General features: G+C 44.0%; 1 protein-coding gene across 11 annotated transcripts in view; it reads right to left on the bottom strand.

Moving 5' to 3' along the window:
• Positions 1-25485, bottom strand: part of SIL1 (SIL1 nucleotide exchange factor) — a 288423-nt gene that overhangs the window by 160378 nt on the left and 102560 nt on the right. For 9 of the 11 annotated variants that reach the window (XM_072728453.1, XM_072728456.1, XM_072728454.1 and 6 more), the window contains one exon: positions 2810-2924. In XM_072728453.1, the coding sequence (XP_072584554.1) occupies positions 2810-2924 (115 nt within the window). Of the gene's footprint in view, positions 1-2809; positions 2925-6623; positions 7306-12103; positions 12205-25485 lie in introns of those variants that run through there. The other 2 variants (XM_026001358.2, XM_026001356.2) reach the window with 2 other exon arrangements.

Below are 25485 nucleotides of genomic sequence, written 5' to 3'. Positions count from 1 at the left end.
ACTTCCTTGCACTTGCATCTGAGTAAGAGATTCTTAAGGACCAAAGCCTTAAAGATCCAGGAGAATGAATGAATCTCTAATGGTAAGCTGAGAGACACTGTGACAGAGACAGACTGCCAGGGCAACATTTTGGGACGGGATCCCTCCCTGACAAAGCCCTACATTAAACCTTAAAGCAGCCACCCCCTTACTAAAAATAACAGCTGACATTTATTGACCATACTCTGCCAGTCCCAATGCTAGGTGTTCTCTATATAGAGTCACACTTAATCTACACTTAAGATAGAGATTATCAACCCTATTTTATGGATGAGGAAACAAAGCTCAGAAATGGCCAAACTGCCAAAGTAGGTGGCAAAGGGAACTTACCAAGGGCCTGTGCTCCTTCCACCGGTTCCACTACCTCCCACATCACTATCTTTCTGAAGCCCAGTAACCACACACCCACAACTGCAACCACACTGCTCCTAAGCTGTGGCATCCCAAAGAGATCTGACAACAGAAGCCAGGAAAGGTGGCTAGCTCCAGATCACACCCTCATACACACCAACAGTCTTTACTCGGTGGCCATTAACTTGCACAAATACCCTTGGGGCCACTAGGAGCTCCTGCCTGGACTCTAGGTTCTGTAGAAAGGATCATGACCACCTCCACCTCCCCCACCACCCATTTTCACTGTTGTGAAGGTGGATGGCTGCATAATTTGGATTTTAAATGCCAACAGGGCAGCAATTTTTATGGTATGAGAGAAAAGATGCTTCAACTCCTACTTGTGCTTTAGCACATGATGAAAGATTATGACAAATGGATACAGCTTAGGAACAGACATAAGGATAAAAGTAGCTTCTGTTGATGAAAGTCAGTATTAACATTTTTCTGAGACTAAACTCAATAGAGCTAATATAAATGGGCCAGAATAATTATGGCTCTGAAAGCTCATCTATTTGGTTGGACTATTATCCAAAAGGGACTTACTAACACACAGTCCTTAAGCAAATTCATCAGCACGTTTTTGTTAATTGTGCATCTGCTAAAGCTCATGATGGGGAGCACCAGCTCCTGTGAGCTGCAGGTTGTGGGGTGGGGGGGGACACTGAACCCTGATTCCTTGAGACACTTGGGTGCTTTTCTGGCCAAGGCTATGCCAAAACAGCCCCTAACTCATGCTGTGGGCAATCCTACCCTCAGGGGCCAATGGGATCTCAATCCTCATTAGCCCTGAGGAAAAGGAAAAAAAAAAAAAAAAAAAAACCACACACCAGCACCAGCAAGATCTTAAGGAACATAAAAAGCTCAAAAGAGGGCAGCCCTGGTGGCGCAGCAGTTTGGCGCCACCTGCAGCCTGGGGTGTGATCCTGGAGACCCAGGATCGAGTCCCACATCGGGCTCCCTGTGTGGAGCCTGCTTCTCCCTCTGTCTGTGTCTCTGCCCCTCTCTCTCTGTGTCTATGAATAAATAAATAAAATCTTTAAAAAAAAAATAAAAAGCTCTAAAGAATTCGTGACTCCTAACTGCACTTTCTCTTATGCTCCACAAAGTGGGGAGAAAGGCAGAGAGAAAACAAATGACTTTAGAGAGAAGGTGGAAGCTTGCCCTGAGCCAGAGGTGAACCTCAGCTGAGCTGGATTGTTATTAAATTCATCACAATTGTCATTTGCACTTCAAGGCCCTCCTGCTCCAAAGCCTGCAGCACTTACCCAACATTTAGTAGGAGCCCCTGAGGTTGGGGAAGGTGGCCAGGGGAGGTTGAAACTGTCAGAAAGCTGACAGTCAAGGCTTCTCAGGAAAGAGGAAAAAGGGGGCACTGGGAGCTGGTCAAGGGCAGACTCTTGCTAGGGCCAGCCAGGAGACAGAACCAGGAGTCTTGGCATGCTGCAGCCAGGCCAAGCTCAGAGCCTTCTCAGTCATTCTACTCTTGCCTGTGGCAGCGACAGAAACCCTGAGCAGTCAGGTCTAGGTTAATGAAGAGAGGCCTGGAAAGAACAGGGAGAAAAGGACAGAAGGAAAGAAGGAAAGAAAAAAGACAGAGACAGACGAAAAAGCACAAGGCAAAAAAAATAATGGGCAGCCCGGGCGGCTCAGGGGTTTAGAGCCACCTTCAGCCCAGGGTGTGATCCTGGAGACCCAGGATAGAGTCCCACGTCAGACTCCCTGCATAGAGCCTGTTTCTCCCTCTGCCTGTCTGTGTGTCTCATGAATAAATAAATAAAATCTTAAAAAAAAAAAAAAAAAGAAAGAAAGAAAGAAAGAAAAAGTACAAGGAAGACAGTAGAGGGGAAGAAGCAGTCTTAACTTGGTACTCACCACACAGGCAACTAGCTCTTGGAGAGAATCCTGACCTTCCCAATTCTGCTACAAACTGGCTGAATTATTCTGGCCAAGTTACTTAATGTCTCTGAGCCTTAGTACCCATCTCAAAAGGAGGATAATAACTGTAGCTGTCGGCGTCATCGGGTTGTTGAGGAGATTAAATGAGAATACACAAAAAGCACTTAAAAAACCATTGGATACACGGTAAACTCATCATCATTACTGGTATTATTATTGTATCATCATCATCATCATATTTTCTCCAAAGAGAACGTATGCCTTGAGACCACAGGAGCAGGGCAGGGGAGGCAGGGGAGAAGTACACATACTCCTTGACCCAGTGCTGCCCATATTCCCTTAAGAAAAATAAAAGCTAAAAAAAAAAAAAAAAAGAAAAGAAAAAGAAAAGCTTACCCTACTTTCACAGAAGCCCAGGTAGCATGGAGGCTTTCTTGGACCTTACAGGGACTTTTCTATTTATGCTAAGGAAGATATTTACCGGGTTCTGATGACTGAGGCAGAAGGTGAAGCAGGAAGCCATCAGCAGCCCAAGCAGCATTCCCAGAAAAGCCATCCTAGAAGGGGGCAGGCCCTGGGGAGCCATAGTTATAGACCTGAGGAATGTAAAAAAAAAAAAAAAAAAAAGGAAAAAGAAAACAGAAGGTCAGCAGGAAGCTGGTGCCTGATCCCCTGGCACAGTGATCCTCATGATGTCCTTCTTCAACGAATAATGACATTTTCTGCATAGAGGAATCACAGGTCTTCTACCACAGAATAAGATTTAAAGGAAGTCTCCATCTCCCATAAGGAGTTCAGCCACTCACAGGCAGATATGCATAGAGCCAAGTAGGACCATTACATGAGATACGAGGCAGATATGCATAGAGCCAAGTAGGACCATTACATGAGATAAGGCTGTGGTTCCTTCCTTCCACATTATCAACTTTTTGTCAGGTTGTACAAGGTGATATTGGCTATAACAGTGAGAGAAAGAAACTAATCAACTGATCTGGGTGTGAACAAACCTTAGCCCAAATTTTCATAAGCTTTCATAACCATTCATTTCTAAACCATGCTCACTGTGATACCTGAAGAAAGATGAAATCAGCATCCCACCAACCAGCAAAGTTCAATATTCCCAAGCCACAAAGCCTTACACATCACTTTTTAAATGGCCTAACAATCTAAAGTATAGGCCCCAGTAGCTGTGAAAATTAAGACAAAAGGATAAAAGGATATCCCATGTTCATGGATTAGACTTAATATTGTTAAGATGACAATACTACCCCCAAAGCAATATGCAGATTCAGTGCAATCTCTATCAAAATACCAATGCTGTTACAGAAATGGAGAAATCCATACTAATACACATATGGAATGTCAAGGGACTGAGAACAGTCAAAAAGATCTTGGGAAAAAAAAGAACAAAGAAATACTTCCTGATTTCAAAACTTACTACAAAGCTACAGTAATCACAACAGTGTGATACTGGCATAAGGATAGACATAAAGACCAATGGAATAGAACTGAGGACCCAGAAATAATCATGTACAGTCAACTGATTTTTAACAAGGGGGCTAATAGCACTCTATGGGGAAAAACAGTCTCTTCAACAACTGTTCTGAGACAAGTAAATAGTCACATCCCTTACACCACATACAAAACTTAATCCAAAATGGATCAAAGACCTAAATTTAAGAGCTAAACTTTTATTTATTTTTTTTAAGATTTTATTTATTTATTCATAGAGACAGAGAGAGAGAGAGAGAGAGAGAGGCAGAGACTCAGGCAGAGGGAGAAGCAGGCATCATACAGAGAGCCTGACGCGGGACTCGATCCAGGGCCTCCAGGATCACGTCCTGGGCTCCAGGCGGCGCTAAACCGCTGCACCACGGGGACTGCCCAAGAGCTAAACTTTTAGAATAATATATATAGAAAATCTTTATAACCTTGGGAAGCACCTGGATGGCTCAGTCTTAAGGTTAAGCGTCTGTCTTCGGCTCAGGTCATGATCCTAGGGTTCTGGGGCTCAGCAGGGGTCTGCTTCTCCCTCTCTCTCTGTGCTCTCTCTCTCTCTCTCTCAAGTAAATAAAATATTTTAAAACAAAAATTTTTTAAAGAAAATCTTCATAACCATGGATTTGGCAGTAATTTCTTTAAAAGGATACCAAACCCACATGTGATTTATTTTTTTAATTTATTTATTATAGTCACACAGAGAGAGAGAGAGAGAGAGGCAGAAACATAGGCAGAGGAAGAAGCAGGCTCCTTGCAGGGAACCTGATGTGGGACTCGATCCCGGGTCTCCAGGATCGCGCCCTGGGCTGCAGGCGGCGCTAAACCACTGCGCCACTGGGGCCAAGCAACCCAAATTAAAAACAGGCACGGACTTGAACAGACATTTCTCTAAAAAAGATATACAAATGCCAACAGGGACATGAAAAGATTCTCAACATCATTAATCATTAAGGAAATGCAAATCAGAAGGGAGACAGAACATAAAGACTCCTAACTCTGGAAAACGAACTAGGGGTGGTGGGTGGGGAGGAGGGCAGGGGGGTGGAGGGGAATGGGTGACGGGCACTGAGGCAGACACTTGACGGGATGAGCACTGGGTGTTTTTCTGTATGTTGGTAAATTGAACACCAATAAAAATTAATTTAAAAAAAAAAAAGGAAATGCAAATCAAAGCCACAATGATTTACTACTTTACATCCACTATGATGGCCATAATCTTTCTAAGAAAGGAAAATAACCATTAATAACAAGGATGCAGACAAACTAGAAATCTCATTCATTGCTGGTGGGAATGTAAAATGCTGTGGGACAAATTTTAGTGGTCCCTCAAAAAAGCAAGGGCAGCCCAGTGGCTCAGCGGTTTAGTGCCGCCTTCACCCCTGGGTGTGATGCTGGAGACCTGGAATCAAGTCCAACGTCAGGCTCCCTGCATGGAACCTGTTTCTCCCTCTGCCTGTGTGTGTGTCTCATGAATAAATAAAGTCTTCAAAAAAAAAAAAACCAAAACACAGAATTACCTTATGATTCAGTAATTCCACCGCTAGGTATTTATTCCAACCAACACATCTAAAACAGTGACTCAAACAGATACTTCCATGTGAATTTCATAGTAGCATTATTCACAATAGCCAAAAAATGGAATCAACCCAATATCCATCAACAGATGAAGTTTTTAAAATTTTGAATATAGGGCAGCCTCGGTGGCACAGCGGTTTAGTGCCGCCTGCAGCCCAGGGTGTGATCCTGGAGACCCGGGATCAAGTCCCACGTGGGGCAACCTGCATCGCGCCTGCTTCTCCCTCTGCCTGTGTCTCTGCCTCTCTCTCTCTCTCTCTCTTTGTCTCTCATGAATAAATAAATAAAATCTTTAAAAAATAAAATAAAATGTTAAATATACATAAAATGGAATATTATTCAGCTGCAAAAAGAATGAAATCCTGACACATGCTTCAATATGAACCAACCTTGAAAACATTATGCCAAGTCAAATAAGCTAGACACAAAAGAACAGATATTGTATGATTCTACTTAAGTGAATTCTCTTCAACAGGAAAATTCAGAGAGACAGAAAGTAGATTACAGGTTACCAGGGGAGTTACTGTTTAATGGCTTTCATGGTGAAACAATTTTGGTCAGTACAGCAGAGTGGCAGTCAAGAGAATGTAATCCAAATTGGTGAATCACTATATAGAGTATACCTGAAACTAGTATTACACTGTATGTTCACTAACTGGAATTTAAATTTAAAAAAGAGAGAGAGAGAGAGAGAGAGAGAGAAACACGTGTGGTTTTAAAAAGATTGGCAAATGATCTAGGCAAGAAAGAAAAACAAAATAAAACATGCTAAAAATTAAGAAGCCTTAGAAAAAGTCAGAACGTGTCAGTATTAGTCTAGACCCTCATAAAAGGTTTGTGTTTTGGTCACTCAGCCCTCATACACCTCATTAGGCGGTTTACTCAATAGAGGCTCAATGGTGTTCGTTATAGGGGAACATCTCTGAAGACTACGGTGTTTACCTTTCCTCTTTCCTATTCCTGCCATACTTCACACTCCACCTCAGGAAACTGGTCCTGTAACAGGATTGCAGGGGGACCCAAAACCCAATCTGAACCCATTCTCAGAGGTTATTACCCCCTTGCCCAGCCCACACCTTCTCAGAGGCAGACAGAAACTTTCCCTAAGGACATCTGGAGCCATAAAGGAAAACAGCCCTGCTGGACCGGCCCTGTGCTAAAAAAGCATAGCCAAATGGAAAAGCAAAGGCTTGGGCACTAAAAATAGCTGCTACACTCACCCAGCAGCAAAAGCCTTTGCTTTCTGCCAGCTTCTCCCCTCTTTTTTCGTCGACAAAATGGAACGGCTGAGTGCCACAAGAGCTTTCCCCAGCAACCTGGTTCCCTGGGGCACCAATCACACTGACAGACAGGGAGTGAGTTCACAGCACAGCATTAGGTTCTGGACCGGTGCCTGACCATGCAGGAGGCGGTGGGCAGGTAGGAGACAGGGCTTGGCAAGGATGAACAAAGAACAGAGGCTTCCACATCACAAGTGAAAAGGCTGGAAAGGCCCAGGAGATGGATCCTGAGAACACACGGCCCTGGAGCTTCCTATAATGCCCCCATACCTTTCCTAATCCACAGCCTTGGCTGTGGAGAAAAGGAGAATGAAAAATGGGAGCAAGGGCGCAAATTGGGAAATGCACCGTAAGAGAAGACAGAGACTCACTCCAAAACCACAGACTTCCCCTCCCTGCACGAAGAGTGTTCACATGTGCATGGATGGACACACACACACAGCCAAACACTCCCTTCTCGCAGCCAGGGACAAACATGGGAGTTGATGCTGGGGGAAAAGAGGAGGAGAAAGAGATAAAGGAGAATGAATTAGTCAAGGGCAAAGAAGACAAATGAGCAGGAGGAGGAAAGACAGAAGAGACAGAAGCACGAGGTTGGGGGCAGCCAGTACACACGGCAGCTTCCCTGCCTCCCGGAGCGGGACGTAGAGTGGGGGCGAGAGAAACGGCAGCTCCCACAGGGCTCCAGGCCGCCTCCGCCTCCTGCACACATGCTCGTGCCCTCAGAAGCATGTTATGCCAATACTAAGGATGAGAGATCGATTCGCAAATAGATCCTTCATCTCCCCCCGGCAATTCCACACGGACTGCACACCTGACCTATTTATAGCCTCCATATATTTCTGTGAAACAGTAAGAGAGAGAACATGTGTGGGAAAAAGGTGCCGGGGGACAGAGCTAGGAGAAGTGAGGCTGGGGAAAAAGGATGGAGACCATTTCCCAGGCTCTGCAGGGTACCCTAAGAGCCAGTGCATGTTCTGCAACATGCATGGGTGATGGCATCCTGGGTCCTGCCAAGGCCTGGCCTGCAGCCACATCAACTTGGGCTTGGTCCTTATTCAAGCAGCAGCAGGTGGAGAACACACAGGCAGTTTTCTCTAGGCTTTATGCTCAACCTGGGATGCGGGGTATGGGGGTGAGAAGCGGGAAAGTGGAAGTGGCACACTGCTGTTTTATCAGGACAGCCCACAACACAACCAGCGATTTTGGCGGCCAGGGTGCAGCAGCAGCAACAAAATTAAACACTACCCTGACATGAGTAAAGATAAAGTCACAGCATCCCTTTGAGGAATAGTTGGCATAGGTTAGTGCCTGAGGTTAGTGCCCTTCCTAAACCTTCCCAAACCGTACTTGCCACCCACTAACCTGGATTTGCCTCATCACCTGACCCTGCACACACTACAGCACAAACCTCTCACTGGAGCACAGAGCAACATCTTTACATCTATGGTCTTTTGACTTAAACCACCACCACTCAGTCTGGAAAAGGAAACCTATTTCAACGTCCTACCAGTAACTCTTTCCTTAAGTACCTTTGGGCTTTGGGACAAAAAAAAAGAAAAAAAAATGGTAATAAGGACTTGAAATGCCCCTTTTTTTCTATCAAAACTGGCCCGGGATCCCTGGGTGGCGTAGCGGTTTGGCGCCTGCCTTTGGCCCAGGGCGCGATCCTGGAGACCCGGGATCAAATCCCATGTCAGGCTCCCGGTGCATGGAGCCTGCTTCTCCCTCTGCCTGTGTCTCTGCCTCTCTCTCTCTCTCTGTGTGACTATCATAAATAAATTTTAAAAAATTAAAAAAAAAAAAAAAACTGGCCGGGACACCTGGTGGCTCAGTGGTTTAGCGCCTGCCTTTGGCCCTGGAGTCCTGGGATTGAGTCCCACATCAGGCTCCCTGCATGGAGCCTGCTTCTCCCTCTGCCTCTCTCTCTGTGTGTCTCTCATGAATAAATAAATAAAATCGTAAAAAAAAAAAAAAAAAAAAAAAACTGGCCATCTGTAGACCGCACTTCTACTTATGTAGAGGTTGGAGGCTCTCGGCAAACTGTATTTTGAGCTTACTGTACTATACAGCTTACCAGAGTGGATGCTTGGGGCATGTGTGGGAGGAGGCCTTTGGACTCACCAGCCTTTGCCTCTGTACCTCATGTCTTCTATTCCATTCAGACAGGACGGGGGGGGGGCGGGGGGAGCTGGATAAAAAAGACAACATCCTGGAACTTTTATCTTCTCTCAAGGCAGGAAAACAAAAGAATGTGATGAAGGTGGCAAGAAGTCAACAGAGGAAGGAGAAGTGGGACCGCTGGATCTCTGGAATCCTCTTACATGGGTGGCAGGCCCCATGGACAATGCTATCGTGTCAAGGCCAGAGCACAGGGAGAAGAGGAAAAGGTCACAAGTGTCCCGGACAAGCAGAACCATCCCAGCAAGTTTCCTGGGAGCACTCTGAACTCCACCTCAAAAAATGCTCACATTCTTAACCTACAGAGTGTGTCCATGTATTTGTTTCCCCAAATCTCGAAGTGAAGAAAACAAGAATTCCTACTTCCATCTTAAAAGAAGGAAAATGAAGCAAAGTGATAAAAACCTTTGATAGAAAGTATAGTACATGAATTTAGAGCCAGAATTACCTAAGGCCAATTCTTAGCTCTGTCAATTCCTACCTATCCTATAAGATCTTTTTTTTTATCCTATATGATCTTGAACACGACTGCACTAGGCCTCAGTTTCTTATCTGTAATATGGGCGGAGTAAGAGCTCCTACTTCAAGGAGTATCAGGGAGGATTAAATAAATGTATGGAAAGTGCTTAATAAAGTATCTGGCACCCAGTTATCATTAGAGTAGGGATGACGACTCACTCTTGGACCCACAGGCCATCAGGGCCAGGCCAGGCACCCTGGAACCACTCTCCAGGGTTCTACCTTCTGCAGAATCTATACAAAACTTTAATTGACCCTATAGCTCAAACTTTAGGACCAAAGCCTTCTGTTAGGTATCTACTCCCAGGTAAAAGAAACAGATGTTACAGGACAAACCACACACACACACACACACACACACACACACACACACACACACACCTGAAAATGTAAAGATGAAAGCCAATTTTCTGCTGAGCCCCTAGGCAGACCCAACACATTCAGGGCTTTTTCCCAGCATACTGGTGGCCACAGAGAAAGGCCAACATCGTGCAGAACTGCTGGCTGCCACAACAGCTGTAAAACAACCTTCTGCTTTACATACTGAAGGTTAGAAGATGAGCTCTTCCTACAGACACACATTCATTACTATTTATGGGCTGCACAAACTCATACATACATACACAGAGTCACTCACCTCTGCACAAACAGAAACTCGCTGCCTAATTTGAGCAAATATGAAGCCAAAGAAACAAAGCAAAGAGGACACTGAAAGGACAGCCCTGACAGGAGAAAACAATGAGCAAAGGCTTAGGAAAAGAAATGGATTTTTAAAGAAAAATTTAAAGGACAAGAGAAGTAAGTTTGGAACCGTCAAGCAAACAGCCTCTTCCCCCTAAAACATAAACTAAATAGAAAGTCAGGAGGTAAAGAGCAATTAAATCCAAAGAGCCTTTGGACAACAAAAGAAATGTGGCTTCCAATGCCAGCCTAGCCCAGGTAACCAGCTGGGTGATGGACAGGGAACATCCTTAACCACTACCATTTGTGTAATGGGGCCAGTATTTATTTGTCTCAAATACTGAAGTTATGCCTAAAGCCAAGCAAATGGACAGGGGTCTCAACAGACCCGAGGTACCCCAGAAGTAAAGTGATTCGAGGAAGCTGTTGGAAATAGAAGGTTCACAAGAGACCTAAGCCTCTGCCTGAACCAAAATCCACTCATGCAGCCTTCAGAAGAGAGTCCATGAGAGCCCTGTCCAGGAGTGGCAATATAAGGACAGGTGCTGGCCCCACGAGAGAGCACACGGAGCCCAGAAGGACTCCAGGAGCCCAGTGGGGCCTAGAGCCCTGGAAGGAGGGCAACATGAGATGGCGTAAAATAGGAACAGAGCATTCCTGATCCCTGCTCAATACTCTGTATTCCAAAAGGTGAGGAACACAACCAATCCCTGGAATACCCCAGTAGGGAAGAAAACACGTCTTCAAGAAGGTAGCTAAGCATATTAGCAAAAAACCTGCGATCTCAGAGACAAAAGACAGTGGCTCCAGCTAAAAGAAATCAAGTGATAAGAGGAAAGAGAGCAAAAGCAAAAGAGACAAAGCAAATAGGGGCACAGCCTGGCCCTCTCCAGACCTATGCTACTCAACCACAGCCTTCAATAAATCTGAATGCTAGAAGAGAGTTTATGATTCAATCTTCATTTGGACTGCTAAAGATCTAAAAGACAGTGGGCACTCAATTGCTACATAAAGAATAACCAGAGTTCAATGCCTTTAGGCATGAAGCTTGTCAGTGGATCCAGGAAGGCTCTGGCAACTTCACACCCATCAAAGACAGAGAGGGAGAGAAGGCTAGGGCAGGGTCAAAACTTTGGTACCATCAGCACAGAGGTAATAATCAAAGCAACAAGAACAGCATCCCTAAGACAGGAGAAAAAAGAACAATGGGCAAGAATAATCTTCAAGTCATGGCTGGAATTTAGGAAAAGAAAGCAAAACAAGGCTATCAAACAAGGAATAATGACAATAGTGCAGAATCAAACAGGTCAACAGAGGAAAGAACTCATAGAAAATTCAGTTATAGGCAATGATGTCAAGGGATCAGTCAGAATGAGGATGAGAAAAGCCACTGGATTTGGCAACGAGGAAGCCAGAGGGCCCTGCAAAGGAGGGTCCATGGGAGAAGAAATAGAGGCACAAAAGTAGAATACTTGAGTAGGTTCAGTGAAGTGTGAAGATGTGAGACCACTTCTCTAAATCCATTTTTTTTTTTCAGTATTATCACTCGACTCTTAATGATCACCGAGAAAAAATTGACTCCAGTGGTCAGGTCCTGCAGATGGATCCTCCAATGTCATACAATAGTCTCCTATGGTGGTGTTGAGCTACACCCTCCAACACACACGTCCTTGGGATAGTGACAGGCATAGTCACACAGCAAAAAGAGGGGGCAGAGAGGCAAACTCTTCAAGAACAAATTCCCATTAGACACAACTCCACCTTTCCTAAGCTCTCAGCCATGCCTCAGACTGCTTTGAAGCTTTAGTCCTTGTACTGTGTAATATGGGATAGAGAGAAATACTCCAATGACATCAAATCTCCTAGGACTCAAATGCAGTATCTGGGCCACCCACAGGAAAATAAAATCTGTCTCACGGTAATTACAGTCAACATTCATAAAGCATTTGCTATGCTCCAAGCTCACTGACTCTTCTTAATAACCGCTGACAGGGTTCTAATATGAAGGAACTGAAATTGAGAGAGGTTAAATAACTTACCTGAGCTCATGCAGCCAAAGAGTGGTAGGTAGTAAAGAATTCAAGCCAGTTTGGCCCAGAACCCATCCTCTTTCCATAGGCCATGCTGCCATTCCAGTGGTCTATGAATCAGCCACAGAAACTGGACTCATTTTACTTATTCTACAACAGTGTGACTACAAAGGCACACATTTTGTGTCAGGAGAGAAATTTTTAAATGAGCTTACTGGGGCCCTCTTGTGGAAAGACCACCTCTACCATGTCCAAGTTTCTAGGATGCACACAGGTGCACACAACACACACACATTTTGATTGGTGAATGCCCTCAGGACAGCACAGCACACAAATGAGGCACAGACACTCCAGAGTAAGAACACCCTTGATTCGAATTGCAGTCAGATCACTGGCACCCTGTGTGGCTTGACCTCTTAACTTCCCATCACGCAGGCTTCCCAACGGAACAGGAAGTAGAAGTATCGCTACTCTACAACCTCAAGCAACCCCCTCATATATACCCAACTTTCTGACAAGAACTCAGCAGGGGGAGGGGAGAAGGGCAACTATATTGGCCAAGATGACATACAAGCTTCTTTCCAACTAGTCTGTGATCATAACATCCCCACTTTCCATCCAGGGAACACTGAGGACAGGATTACCTCTACATGGCAGAAGAAAAGGGAGCCCAAAAAGGTGAATGTCATGTGCCTAACACCACATGTAAGTGACCAAGTGAGTCAAAGAAATATCCCAGACCTAGTCAGTGTACTCTCCTAGGCCCCAGATTACAAGCTCCCAGCAAAGAGTGGGCAAACAGACCTACCTCTTATACTTGCTCCCTGACCCTGCCTGAGGTCCTAAAAGTGATGGGTCTTTGTCTGATAAAAGTGAAGGGTACTAGAAGCTCCACTCTACTCTGCTCCACCTCCACTCCAGTGTAATGAAAAGAATGTGGGCTCTGGATTTCAACCCAGGTCTCCTCAACTAGTTGCAGGACTTTGGGCTAGTTGTTTACCCTCTCCAGGCTTCAATTCCTTTATCTACAAAAGGACTTGACAGTAACTATTTTACTTTGTAGGATGGTGATTGGTATTAAGTGAGATGTTATGAAGCACACAGCACAGCACCTAACATGAAGTGAGGGCTCAAGAAGCTTGTAGCTTTCATGAACAATTATTCTTTTTTTTTTTTTTAAGATTTTATTTATTTATTCATGAGAGACACAGAAGGAGAGAGAGAGGCAGAGACACTGGCAGAGGGAGAAGCAGGCTCCACACAGGGAGCCCAATGTGGGACTTGATCCCAGGACTCCAGGATCGCGCCCTGGGCTGAAGGCAGGCGCTAAACCGCTGAGCCACCCAAGGATCCCCATGAACAATGAACAACCATTCTGAGAGAAAATTCTGAGTCAAGGACAGGATAAACAAAAGCAGTGAGAGCTTCATTCTCTTTCAGAATCGTCTTGTGTTCTGAGAGCCAAGTCTCCCTTTGGAACTCAGTTTCCCTGAGCCACAGGCCTGCCCACGCACCTGGACTACACTCTAGGTGGCTACATAGGCATTTCCACGGAACCCTCAGCAATGTGGACTGGCTCTGCATCGGTGTCCACGAAAGAAATGACTGACAGCGCCAGCCACTTCAGAGCCCAGCTTCCTGGTGACTCGGGCCTGTCTCTAAACTCTAATATCTCTAAGGAGAGAATAGGGAGGCCAGGAACAGCTGGGGCAAATTTAGCAGATCTAGACTGCTTGGACCACCCTTAATAGGGCCAGCTGGCATCCAGAGAGTAAGGCACCAGGTCCTCCTTCTCCCTCTCCTTTAAAATAATAAATGGATCTTCTGACAGTAGGCACAATGGGCTCTCTCTATAGCCTGCTCCCAAAGAATGCCAGGGACTTTCACATACTCATGCACATACAACCTGGGGTGGGGGTAGAATCAGAAGTCATCTTTCCTTTCCCCTCCTGCCTCCAAGCTTCCAGAGAACGTCAGGTCCTCCTAGTGAAACTATGATAGGGAGGAAGGTATGACTTCCAGCCCATAGCTCCAAATGGACTATGTGCAAATCAGTAAGTACACCAACCCTTTTTCTGTACTAGCCACTGTGGCACTTTGGACTATAAGCATTCAGCATTCAGAATCTAGAAACAGGTACTTCATAAAGACATTTTACCGTTAGCCTCCATCTCCTGAGCACACTGAACACCATACTATAGAACAGAACATACAAAAGATACATTGCTGCCCTCAGGTAGCTGATGTCCCATTCACAATGAATGGATAACATGGTCTTGCACAAATGAGTTTCAGATGGTACAATCACCAAAAAGAAAGTCCTCTTAAGAAATAAGGCACAAGAAAATAGATGCCGTTCTATGCAACTTGAGACACAAATTACAACTTTGAAATGATGAGATGAACAACAATTAAGTTCTTCCTTAAACTAATTCAGGAGCCCCAAGAAAACAGCATTAACTTAAAGAAACAATTAGTGCAGCATGAGGACAGGTCACCAAGCATGGAACTTGCTACTACCATGTTGGCACTGACTATGTCTTCCAGGTAAATCAGCAACTGAAACATCATATTTTATTTTTAACATGCCTGAGAGTCCAAGACTATTTATAATCCCAGATCCTTAAAAACTTGAAAGGAGGATAAATTTTAAAATGTACACATTTACATACGTGGGCAGAAACACAAAAATCAGATGCCTCTCAACACAGCTTAGGGAGCCATAACTCACGGCTTTCACAATCCCACCTAACACCCAAAGAAAATCCGGGTGCCTTCTCCAAGAGATGGTGGGAGGCTGGTAGGTAGCCAAGAAACAAAGAAATCTAAACTCAGCACTTGGCAGGACCATTAAGGATCAGAGGATTTTAAATGCATTGTTTCTGACTCTAAATATGTGTACATTTATTACCAATTTGGGATCAGAAACCACATTTAGTTCTGCCATGACCACGCACTAAAAATATTAAGCAGAGTATTGCCTAGGAAACAGCAGTCTTCCCTGCTGCAGCAGCCCCATTTCTGACTCGACTCTGCCATGGTCCCAGGGCTCCCCATCCTGGACTTCACAAGTAGAAATGCCACTGTCCGGCCAAGGCCTCAGTTGCTATTTGGAAGGCAAAGATAGGCGCCGGGGCTAAGGACCACACAACCTTGTCATCCTCTCCAAAGCTGTTACACGGTCAATGAAATTCCATTTCATGGGCCTGTAACAACTAGAACCCACCAGAACGGGAGCTCCATTAGGGTAGGGACAATTGTCCACTTAACGCACTGCTGTATCCTCACTGCCCAGTACTATGTCTGGTACTCAAAAATACCTGTTGATTGAATAAAATCAACACCTTAGAAAGGGGTCATCTGGGGTGCCTGGGTGGCTCAGTCAGTGAAGCATCTGACTTCAGCTCAGGTCATGATCTCAGGGTCCTGGGATCCAGCCTCCAGCCCAGCTCCCTGCTCAGCGTGGAGTGGCTTCTCCCTCTTCCCCTCCCTCTGCTAGTGCACGCTCTCTCTCTCTCTCAATCTCTCTCAAACAAATAAATAAATAAAATCTTTTTAAAAGGCGGCGGCAGTAGGAGGGGGCAATCTGGAACAGCACAATGTAAAACAGTATTGTCATTAGAACAGGTGAAAAAAAATGTTTTAAATAGGTGAAAATATGGACAATGATGATACATGGAAACAAATACATGTTTTTGAGCAGACACAGAACATTATAGCACACATATATGAATTACTATTTTGAGGGATCCCTGGGTGGCGCAGCGGTTTGGCGCCTGCCTTTGACCCAGGGCGTGATCCTGGAGACCCGGGATCGAATCCCACGTCAGGCTCCCGGTGCATGGAGCCTGCTTCTCCCCCTGCCTATGTCTCTGTCTCTGTCTCTGTCTCTCTCTCTGTATGGCTATCATAAATAAAATAATAAAATAAAATAAAATAAAATAAAATAAAATAAAATAAAATAAAATAAAATAAAATAAAATAAAATAAAAAAATAAAATAATAAAATAAAATGATACATACAGTCCTTTTAAAAAAAATGAATTACTATTTTGAAAAAAAGTATGTGTGACCACTGCTATGATCAGATATGAAATTAGAATTATGGAAAGCTGTGCTCATTGGAGTCTTTCTTCCTGAACTACTAGCTATATGAGAATACACTTAAAATAAATATTATTTTGGGGGCACTAGGTGGCTCAGTTGGATCTGACTCTTGGTTTTGGCTTAGGTCATGGTCTCATGGTCTGTGAGACTGAGCCTGGCATTTACCTTTGTGTTCGGTGGGGAGTCTGCTTAAGATTCTCTCCCTCTGCCCCTCTCCCCACTTGCATGTGCACATGTGCATGTGCACTCTCTCGGTCTCCAATATATAAATCTGTAATCAATCAATCAATCAATTCAACAGAGAGCCCACTTCCTTTTCATTTGACTTGATCCAGTCCTTGGGATGGCTCGAGGCCTGCTCTTGATTGGCAAGCTCAAGAACACACCATCCATCCATCAGGCCAAAGAAAGAGTACAAGGGCAAAGCCACAGTCTTAAAAGTCTAACTTATCAACTTGATCCTGTTTGCCAGAGTAGCTGCCAGTGTGCATCATCAGTATGATGGTAGCCAAGATGGAGGTGTTAAAACGAGAGAGTATGTAAAAGATGACTTGGCCCAGCTTCACGGCCAGAATTTCAGATACCATCATGTCACATAGCCCAGGGCCAGCTAGCAAAGTGACTGTTAAGAAAGGTAGCAGTATACCAGTCCTTTCAAATCCTCAAAAAAATACAAGAAAAGGGAACATTTTTTTTTTAACTTATTCACGAGAGATACAGAGAGAGGCAGAAACATAGGCAGAGGGAGAAGCAGGCTCCATGTAGGAAGACTGACGTGGGACTCAATCCAGGGGACTCCAGGATCATACCCTAAGCTGAAGACAGATGCTCAACCACTGAGCCACCAAGGCTTCCCAAAAAGGGAACACTTCTGAACTCATTCTGAGTCCAGAATTATCCTGGACACCAACGCAAGACAAGGACGTACAAGAAAATTACAGACCAATATCCCATAGGAATATACATGCCAAGATCCTCAAAAGAGTATTAGCAAGTGAAATTGAGCAGCATACTAAAAAGGCTTGTAATAGAGTGCCTGGGTGGCTCAGTGATTGAGCATCTGCCTTTGGCTCAGGTCCTGGTCCCAGAGTCCTGGGACCAAGTCCTGCATCGAGCTTCCCGCAGGGACCCTGCTCCTCCCTCTGCCTGTGTCTCTGCCTCTCTCTTCCTGTGTCTCTCATGAATGGATAAATAAAATCTTTTTTTTTTAACTTAAAAAAAAAGAATCTACAAAAAACATGTTAGAGTTAATAAACTCAGCAAAGTCATGATGACAAAAATCAATACTTAAAAATCAGTTGTGTTTCTATACTTTCAAAAAAAAAGGTTCAAAAAAAAAAAAAAAAGATTCCAAAAGGGAAATTAAGAAAACAATTCCATTAAAAATAACATCAAAAAAAAAATTTTAGGAATAAATTAAACAAAGAAGACTTTACCAAAGGGAAGAAAATATGTACAATGAAAATTATAAAACATCACTAAAAGAAATTAAAGACAACCTAAATAAATGCAGAGACATTTGGAAGGACTGGAAGACTGGGTGGATTAGAAGATAATATTGGTGGATTGGAAGACTTAATATTATCAAAAAAGCAATACTACCCAAAGTAATCTACAGATTTAATGCAAACTCTGTCAAAATCCCAACAGCATTTTTCAAGGAAATGGAAAAAAACCCATCCTAATATTCATATGGAATCTTTAAAAGGAAGAACCAAGTTAGAGGATTCACACATGCTGACTTCAAAATTTCACCACAAAGCTAACATAATCAAAACAGTATGGTATTGACATAAAGGTAAGCATATATTATCCCATCTATATAGTCAATAATTTTTAACAAGGGTGCCACTGACTAAAAATGGATTAAAGTCCTACATTTTACAGTAAAACTAAAAAACTCTTAGAATAAAACATAAGGGCAAAACTTTATGATCTTGGATTGGGCAAAAGCTTCTTTAATATGATACTAAAACCATAGGCAGGACACCTGGGTGACTCAGATGGGTAAGCGTCTGCCTTTGGCCCAGGTCATGATCCTGCCTCAGCAGGTTCCCTGCTCAGTGAGGAATCCGCTTGTCCCTCTCCCTCTGCTCCTCCCCCTGCTTGTGCTTTCTCTCTCTCTCTCAAATAAATGGAATCTTTAAAAAATAAATAAAACCACGGGCAATAAAAAGAAAAAACAGGGATGCCTGGGTGGCTCAGCAGTTTGGCGCCTGCCTTCAGCCCAGGGCGTGATCCTGGACACCCAGGATCGAGTCCCACGTCGGGCTCCCTGCATGGAGCCTGCTTCTCTCTCTCTGCCTCTCTCTCTCTGCCTGTGTCTCTGCCTCTCTATCTGTATCTCTCATTAACAAAATCTTAAAAAAAAAAAAAAAACAGATAAATTGGATTTCACCAAAATTTTAACACTTTGGTGCCTCAACACTAGCAAAAAAAAAAAAAAAAATGAAAAGAAACCCCAAAGAATGGGAGAAAATATTTACAAATCACATGTGATAAGAGTTTAATTTCCACAATACTGAGCAACTCCTACAACTTAATAACAAAAAGACAAACAACTCAATTTAAGAAATGGCAAAGGAAATATACAAAGACAGTATTTCCCCAAAGAAGATACATAAATGGCCAAAAAGCACATGAAATGGTGCTTAGTATTAGTCATGGTTACCGAAAGGCAAATCAAAGCCAAAATGAAATACCATCTGACACCTATTAGGATGGCTATAATTAAAAAAAAAAAAAAAAAGGAAAACAATTGTGGGCAAAGATGAAGAAAATGGTATATTGCCAGAGGGCATATAAAATGCATAGCTACTGCAAAAAACTTTGGCAGTTTTTCAAAAAGCTACACAGAGAATTCTATGACCCAGCAATTCTACTCATAGGTATATACCCAAATATCTGAAAACAGTGACTCAGAAAGATCCTTGCATGTCAGTGTTACCAAAAGGTGGAAACAACCTAAGTGCTCACCAAGAGATGGACAGATTTTTTTAAAAATGTGATATATACATACATACAATGGGTTCTTCAGTCATAAAATGGAACAAAGTTCTGACACATGCTACAATATGGATAAACCTTAAAAATATTATGCTAAATGAAATAAGCCACACACAAAAAGACAACTGCTATATAATTCCACTAAAATGAAGTATCTACAAGAGGCAAATTCAGACATGAAAGTAGCTCAGCAGTCACTGGGGCTGGGGAGAGAGGATAGGAAATGGAAATGCTTAATGGATTCAGAGCTTCTGTATGGGATGATAAAAAAAGTCTCAGAAGTAGATAGTGGTAATGGTTGTACAACACGGTAATGTAATTAATACTGCTGAATTATACACTTAAAATGGTTAAAAAAAAAACTAGTTAAAATGGCAAATTTCGGGATCCCTGGGTGGCGCAGCGGTTTAGCGCCTGCCTTTGGCCCAGGGCGCGATCCTGGAGACCCGGGATCGATTCCCACGTCGGGCTCCCGGGGCATGGAGCCTGCTTCTCCCTCTGCCTATGTCTCTGCCTCTCTCTCTCTCTCTGTGACTATCATAAATAAATAAAATTAAAAAAAAAATTTTTTAAAAATAAAATAAAATAAAATAAAATGGCAAATTTCATAGTATATATATTTTACCACACTAGAGAACGTAAGACTGCTCTCAAGTTGGTAAGTGCTAAAACTGGACAATAGGCACATGGGTACATTTATCACACTATTCTTTCTTCTAAAAATTTAAGAAGTAAAAATGATGTTTTCTGTAGTTTTTCTGGTAAGTATTTTTGTCAAAGAAGCCCCCTTCTATTTCTAAGCGGCTGCTTTCATCATGAATGGGTGTTAAATTTGCCATGTGTTTTTTACATCTAGTAGGATGATCACATGGTTTTTTCCCTTTTTAGCCTATTTATATAACAAATTTTGTATGAAGATCTTCTAATGTGAAACCACTCTTGCATACCTGGGATAAGCCCGACTTAGTCAGATGATCATTTTTATATCTTGCTAGGTTTGATTTGCCTTATTTTGTTGGTTCTCCATGTACTCCCATAATTCTCTGTGCAGCTCTCCTAAGACCTACCAAACTGTACTGTAAATATGAACTCCCTGAAGGCAAAGACTCCTTCCTCATCCACCATTCCATCCCTAGCTAGTCCAAGGTCTAGGCAAGCACTGAATAAAATTATGGCTGATAAGTAATTAAATAAATCAAGGAGGGGCACCTGGGTAGCTCAGTCGGTTAAGCGTCTGCCTTTGGCTCAGGATGTGATCCCAGGGTCCTGGAATCGAGCCCCACCTTTCTTGGGGCTCCCTGCTCAGTGAGCAGTCTGCTTCTCCCTCTCTCTGCATTCTTCCCCATCTTGTGCTCTCTTTCTCTCAAATAAATAAAAATAAAATCTAAATAAATAAATAAAATGAAAGAGTAGTTAGAGAGATGAACAGGTGAGCAGATGAACACCTTAATCCAGAATACGGACATCCACCCAGGCAGATGTGCAGAGCAGATTTTTCAGGCAGAGAGACCTTGCAAGGGCTCACCAACCACTCCATAGAGCTGTCTTCTCTATGGGCAACTTAGTTTGTCTGCAGCCCTGTAAGCTGAACCCCAGCCCTAGATTCTCATCTTCCCATTTTCCCTCACAACCCAGTTAACAACATTCCCAAGTTCAGTGTCTGCTTCCACCCAACAGGATGCAGCCCTCCTCATATCAAAGCACACCCCAAAGGTTAGATCCTGTGCTGGGGTTAAGAATGTGGTATTAGATTCAAGCTTAAAAATGTTCCTCCCAATCTCCGAGTTTATTCCCAACAATCAAAATGGCCTCATCCCAACCCTGATTGGAACAGCCAAAGCCCATCCCATTAACAATTCACTGCATCAGCAGCACAGAGGAGGAGAGCAATCAGCAAGGGAAACAGCTGAATTATTTCAGCAGCTGTAAATTATGTGTTCTCTCTTCCTCTCCTCCTCCAAGTCCATGCTCAACCGTGCCCCACGCCTCCACACTGAACTTAGCTCTGTCAAGTATCTACGTCAACTACAGCAACCAAACTTGAGTTCAAGAAGCAATATTAAAAAGCACTAATTAGCTGATATTTAAATAACTGTTTAATGTCAACAATATCACACTTTAAACATCTCCTAGTCTATTAGTTACTTAATTAAATTCCTTAAAATCCTTGGACACTGGCACAGAGCACATTGCCTGGGGGAGCTGTTCCCAGGCCCTGGCTTTGGCAGGCTGTAGAAGAGGACAGGCCCGTACACTGGCCAGGAGAGCCCAGTTTCCCTCTAGAGTCTCCTAATGAGACTCTAGACTTTTCATAGCTCCACTGGTCTCCATAGGGTATCAAGAATATGACAGACAGGGGATCCCTGGGTGGCGCAGTGGTTTAGCGCCTGCCTTTGGCCCAGGGTACGATCCTGGAGACCCGGGATCGAATCCCGCGTCAGGCTCCCGGTGCATGGAGCCTGCTTCTCCCTCTGCCTATGTCTCTGCCTCTCTCTCTCTCTGTGTGACTATCATAAATAAATAAAAATTTAAAAAAAAAAGAATATGACAGACACATTCTGAACATGGAAAATTGCCGAACCAGGCCATGATTTATTGTTTAGTATATTTTAAAATAAATACACACATGATAAACCCAAGAGAAACACTTCTCCCATCTGGTAACTGTTCTTCTTAAGAGTGGTGCATCACAAGATATTCAAACATGCATACAAAAGGGATATAACAGGATTTGTGACAGCAGGTAGGGTCAGGGAGCTCTGCAAAATGCCACCAGCCAAATCCCAGCCTGCCAGGAGTCATCAGCCTGCAACTGACAGGGGTACACTCAGCCAACAGCAGCATCCTAGAATGGAGCCTCCAAAGGGACTCTAGGTTCCAGTGAATGAGCTTGTGATGGGGATGCCAATGGGACCATAGGAAGTCCCTCCTGCCACAACAGGCTCCATGGGGACAACTTGCTGCTAGCCTTATCACAGTACCCGGTTTGTTAAAAGGAGATGACATATTGGCCACCTGCCCAGGTAAATATACCCTGGAAACAATCAGTCTCATAATAGGTCTCTAGGCAGAGCACATCTGGACAAGGATCAGTAGCATTTGAGCCCATGTTTTGGGCAACAGATGCTCTGAATCCAAATCGACTGGATCAGACAGCATCACTTAAGATTATCAAAGGTGTAGGTGATGCCAAGTAGCCCTCCCTTGCCCCACCCTTACAGCAGAGGCCCTAGTTCTTTCTAGTTTCCTTACAAAACTACCACCTCACCTCCTGATTGGCCTTATTTTTTTTTTGTCTCTGTTACTCAAGACCTTCTCTACATCTTCTTCTATTTTGCCTGAAGTATCCTGCCTTGCCACAGAGTAAGAGGCAATTCTTTCCAATTATTCCATCCTGTCTCTCACTGCTCAGGGATTCCTCTTGTGGCAGCTCTCCTTAAAACAACCACTGCAGCCCCTGGTAATGCCAACAGAAAACACTGTAGAAAAAGCATGGTTAATATTACAGACTCTTACCTTGAAAGGCAACCACTTCCATAAGCAACTAGGCATAAGCCCTGGGTTCAGAGAAGCCAGGTGTTTGGGTTGTTGCTCACAAAACGAGGAGAGCATCCAGAAAAAAGGAAAATCACCAAGCTCATGCACTTCAGACATGCTGCTCACTTACTACCTGCAATTTCTCACCCATACCAAAGCTATTTCAACCTCAGATGAGCGTTAACAGCCCCACCAATTCAGAAAAATATTTTTGCAAGACCTCATTCACTCTCCCATATTGGAGAACTACCAAAAGGGCAAAATTTTGTGCACCCTGAAAAGACGAAGGAACCCTTACTGCCTTCTAAGAAACATATATGCAGTTGCCACCACCTCCAACACCTCCAAACGGGCAGATCATTCATCCTTCAACACCTATGTATTGAGACTTGCTACAAAACCCAGCCATGGACCAAGTGCTAGAGATACAAATGCCAAATAAATCAAGGTCCTGTCCTCTAGGAGCCCTCAAGATGGACAATGGAGACGGAGGAGTCCATCAGTCGTTTAGAGCAAGCACTGGGTTGAAAGAGCCCACACACACATTGTTGGACAGATCTGAGGCAAAAGAGAACAGATAACTTCATTGAAACACAGAGGTCAGAAAGGACTTCCTGGAATAGGTGAGCTTTAAAGATGAAAAGAGTAAAAAGAATCAGCCAAACAAAGACAATGAGAAAGGCATCCCAAGCAGAGGCAAGAGGGTTTTTGAAGACCCGGAGGCATGAAGCTAGGAACATGCATTTATTTCAACAACGGCTGGAGCAAAGGGCTTACGGCAGGTGGCATCAAGACGTACAAGAACTCTCTTTGCCAGAAAGGTTGGATGAGTTTCAAATACATAGCTCACTGCGCTATCTTGGCAAACCTCTGGAACCTGAAGAACCACCCACAATGAAAGGGAGATTAGGAAGGGGAAGAGGAGACCTGCTACATGTCTGCTAAGACAAGACAACAGGGTCACCATTGTTTGTGAACTCTGCTTATGAACTCATTCCTTTGCCTTGCAGTTCAGTGGTTTGTTAGTTCTTGCAAACTCTCAGCATCTATTAATAGAAAGAACCAGTCAACAGAATCTGGATTTGGGCTGTATTACTGTCTAAAACCACAGTAGATAACTTGAACAGGAAAGCAGCTTGAGAATCTAGGCAGAGTTGTTTTTTTTTTTTTAAGATTTATTTATTTATTCATAACAGAGAGAGAGAGAGGCAGAGACACAGGCAGAGGGAGAAGCAGACTCCACGCAAGGAGCCCGACGTGGGACTCGATCCCGGGTCTCCAGGATCACACCCTGAGCCGAAGGTAGCACCAAACTGCTGAGCCACCAGGGCTGCCCTAGGCAGAGTTTATGACATCTCCCTCTAGAGGATATGTTTGCTTTCCCCTCCTCTTATATGTTTCGTATTCAGCAAGTTAATAGATAAGCTCATGCTCTTCCCCCCACGCTCCTGACCTCTAGGCTTGCCCAGCTCTACTGGGCAAGCCTGAAACCCAGGAGCTCTCCTCAATACCTCCCTCTCCATCTCCCCACCTACACTGCCCTCCCACACCCCTGCCCATCCATCACCAACCAGTCAATTTTATCTACTATTTCTTCCTGCTCACCTGCCCAAATTGCTATAGCCACCCCCATCTCTCAGGTGAAGGCAACCCAAGGAGGCTTTCAATGAAGCCAGAACCAAGCACAATGAGGAAGCAGAAGGCACACAGCTTTACTTAATCTCTTATTTGCTCAGCCCAAGTTTTCTGGAGTATCCAAAATCCAGTCTCCTGAGTTCCTCTGAAAGGCTCTCAATAAAAAGCACTTTCTTCCTCAGATGAAGAGTCACACTCAGGGAGGCCATTCAACCACAGTAATGTGGGCTGGAACGTGGGCTGAGGGAGGATTTGATGCCTGCGTCCTCTGGAGATGCCAGTGTGTCGGGAGTTCAGAGCCCAAAGCCAGACCCATGATTATGGGAATCAAATTCCAGGGGAGGAACGCTTGGCTCCCCAAAGCCCCTCAGAGCACATGGAGACACCTTACAGGGACAGCCAATGAACTCAGGAGTCTTAATCCCTACTGCCTCTGCCACCCTCCCTCCCTCCCCACAAGGGAAGCCATTTCCTTCCACCAAAGCAAGCACAGGCAGAAGAAGGCAACATTTGGGAGGATTATGTGGGTACCCACAACAGCCTAAAAACCAATGTCCCAAAATAAAGGACAAAACAAGCATTAAAGAGGAAGAGATTTATCAGGCCATGTTTCTCAGCCTCAACTCAATGCATTCCCTATCAATGGCCTTCACATCTGTCGAGAAGGAAAAATGTATGTTGAATGAATGAACAAAGGGATAATGAAAGGAACAAATAGCAGGCTGAGGAGCTGGAGGGACAGGGGAGCACAAAAGAGGGACCTGCTCAGGGGCACCTGGGTGACTCAGGTCATGATCCCGGGATTCTGGGATTGAGTCCTGCATCAGGTTCCTGCATCAGGCTCCCCACAGGGAGCCTGCTTCTCCCTCTGCCTATGTCTCTCTGCCTCTCTCGCTGTGGGTCTCTCATGAATAAACAAATAAAATCTTAAAAAAAAAAAAAGGGGGGGGACCTGCTCAAAACGAACTGTTCATTCATTGACATGACATTTATTAAACATCTGCACTTCTGTCTCCAAGCACCTACTAGATACCTGTACCTGTGCAGAGTGCTTGAAGCACACAAGCATGCACAACCTATAAAAGAGGAAGGGGGCAGGGAGAAAA

This window comes from Vulpes vulpes, chromosome 12 (assembly GCF_048418805.1).
Source record: "Vulpes vulpes isolate BD-2025 chromosome 12, VulVul3, whole genome shotgun sequence".
NCBI classification, from domain to species: Eukaryota; Metazoa; Chordata; class Mammalia; order Carnivora; family Canidae; genus Vulpes; species Vulpes vulpes.
Note: the sequence above shows the minus strand (reverse complement) of the source record. Positions and strands in the feature narration are given on the sequence as shown.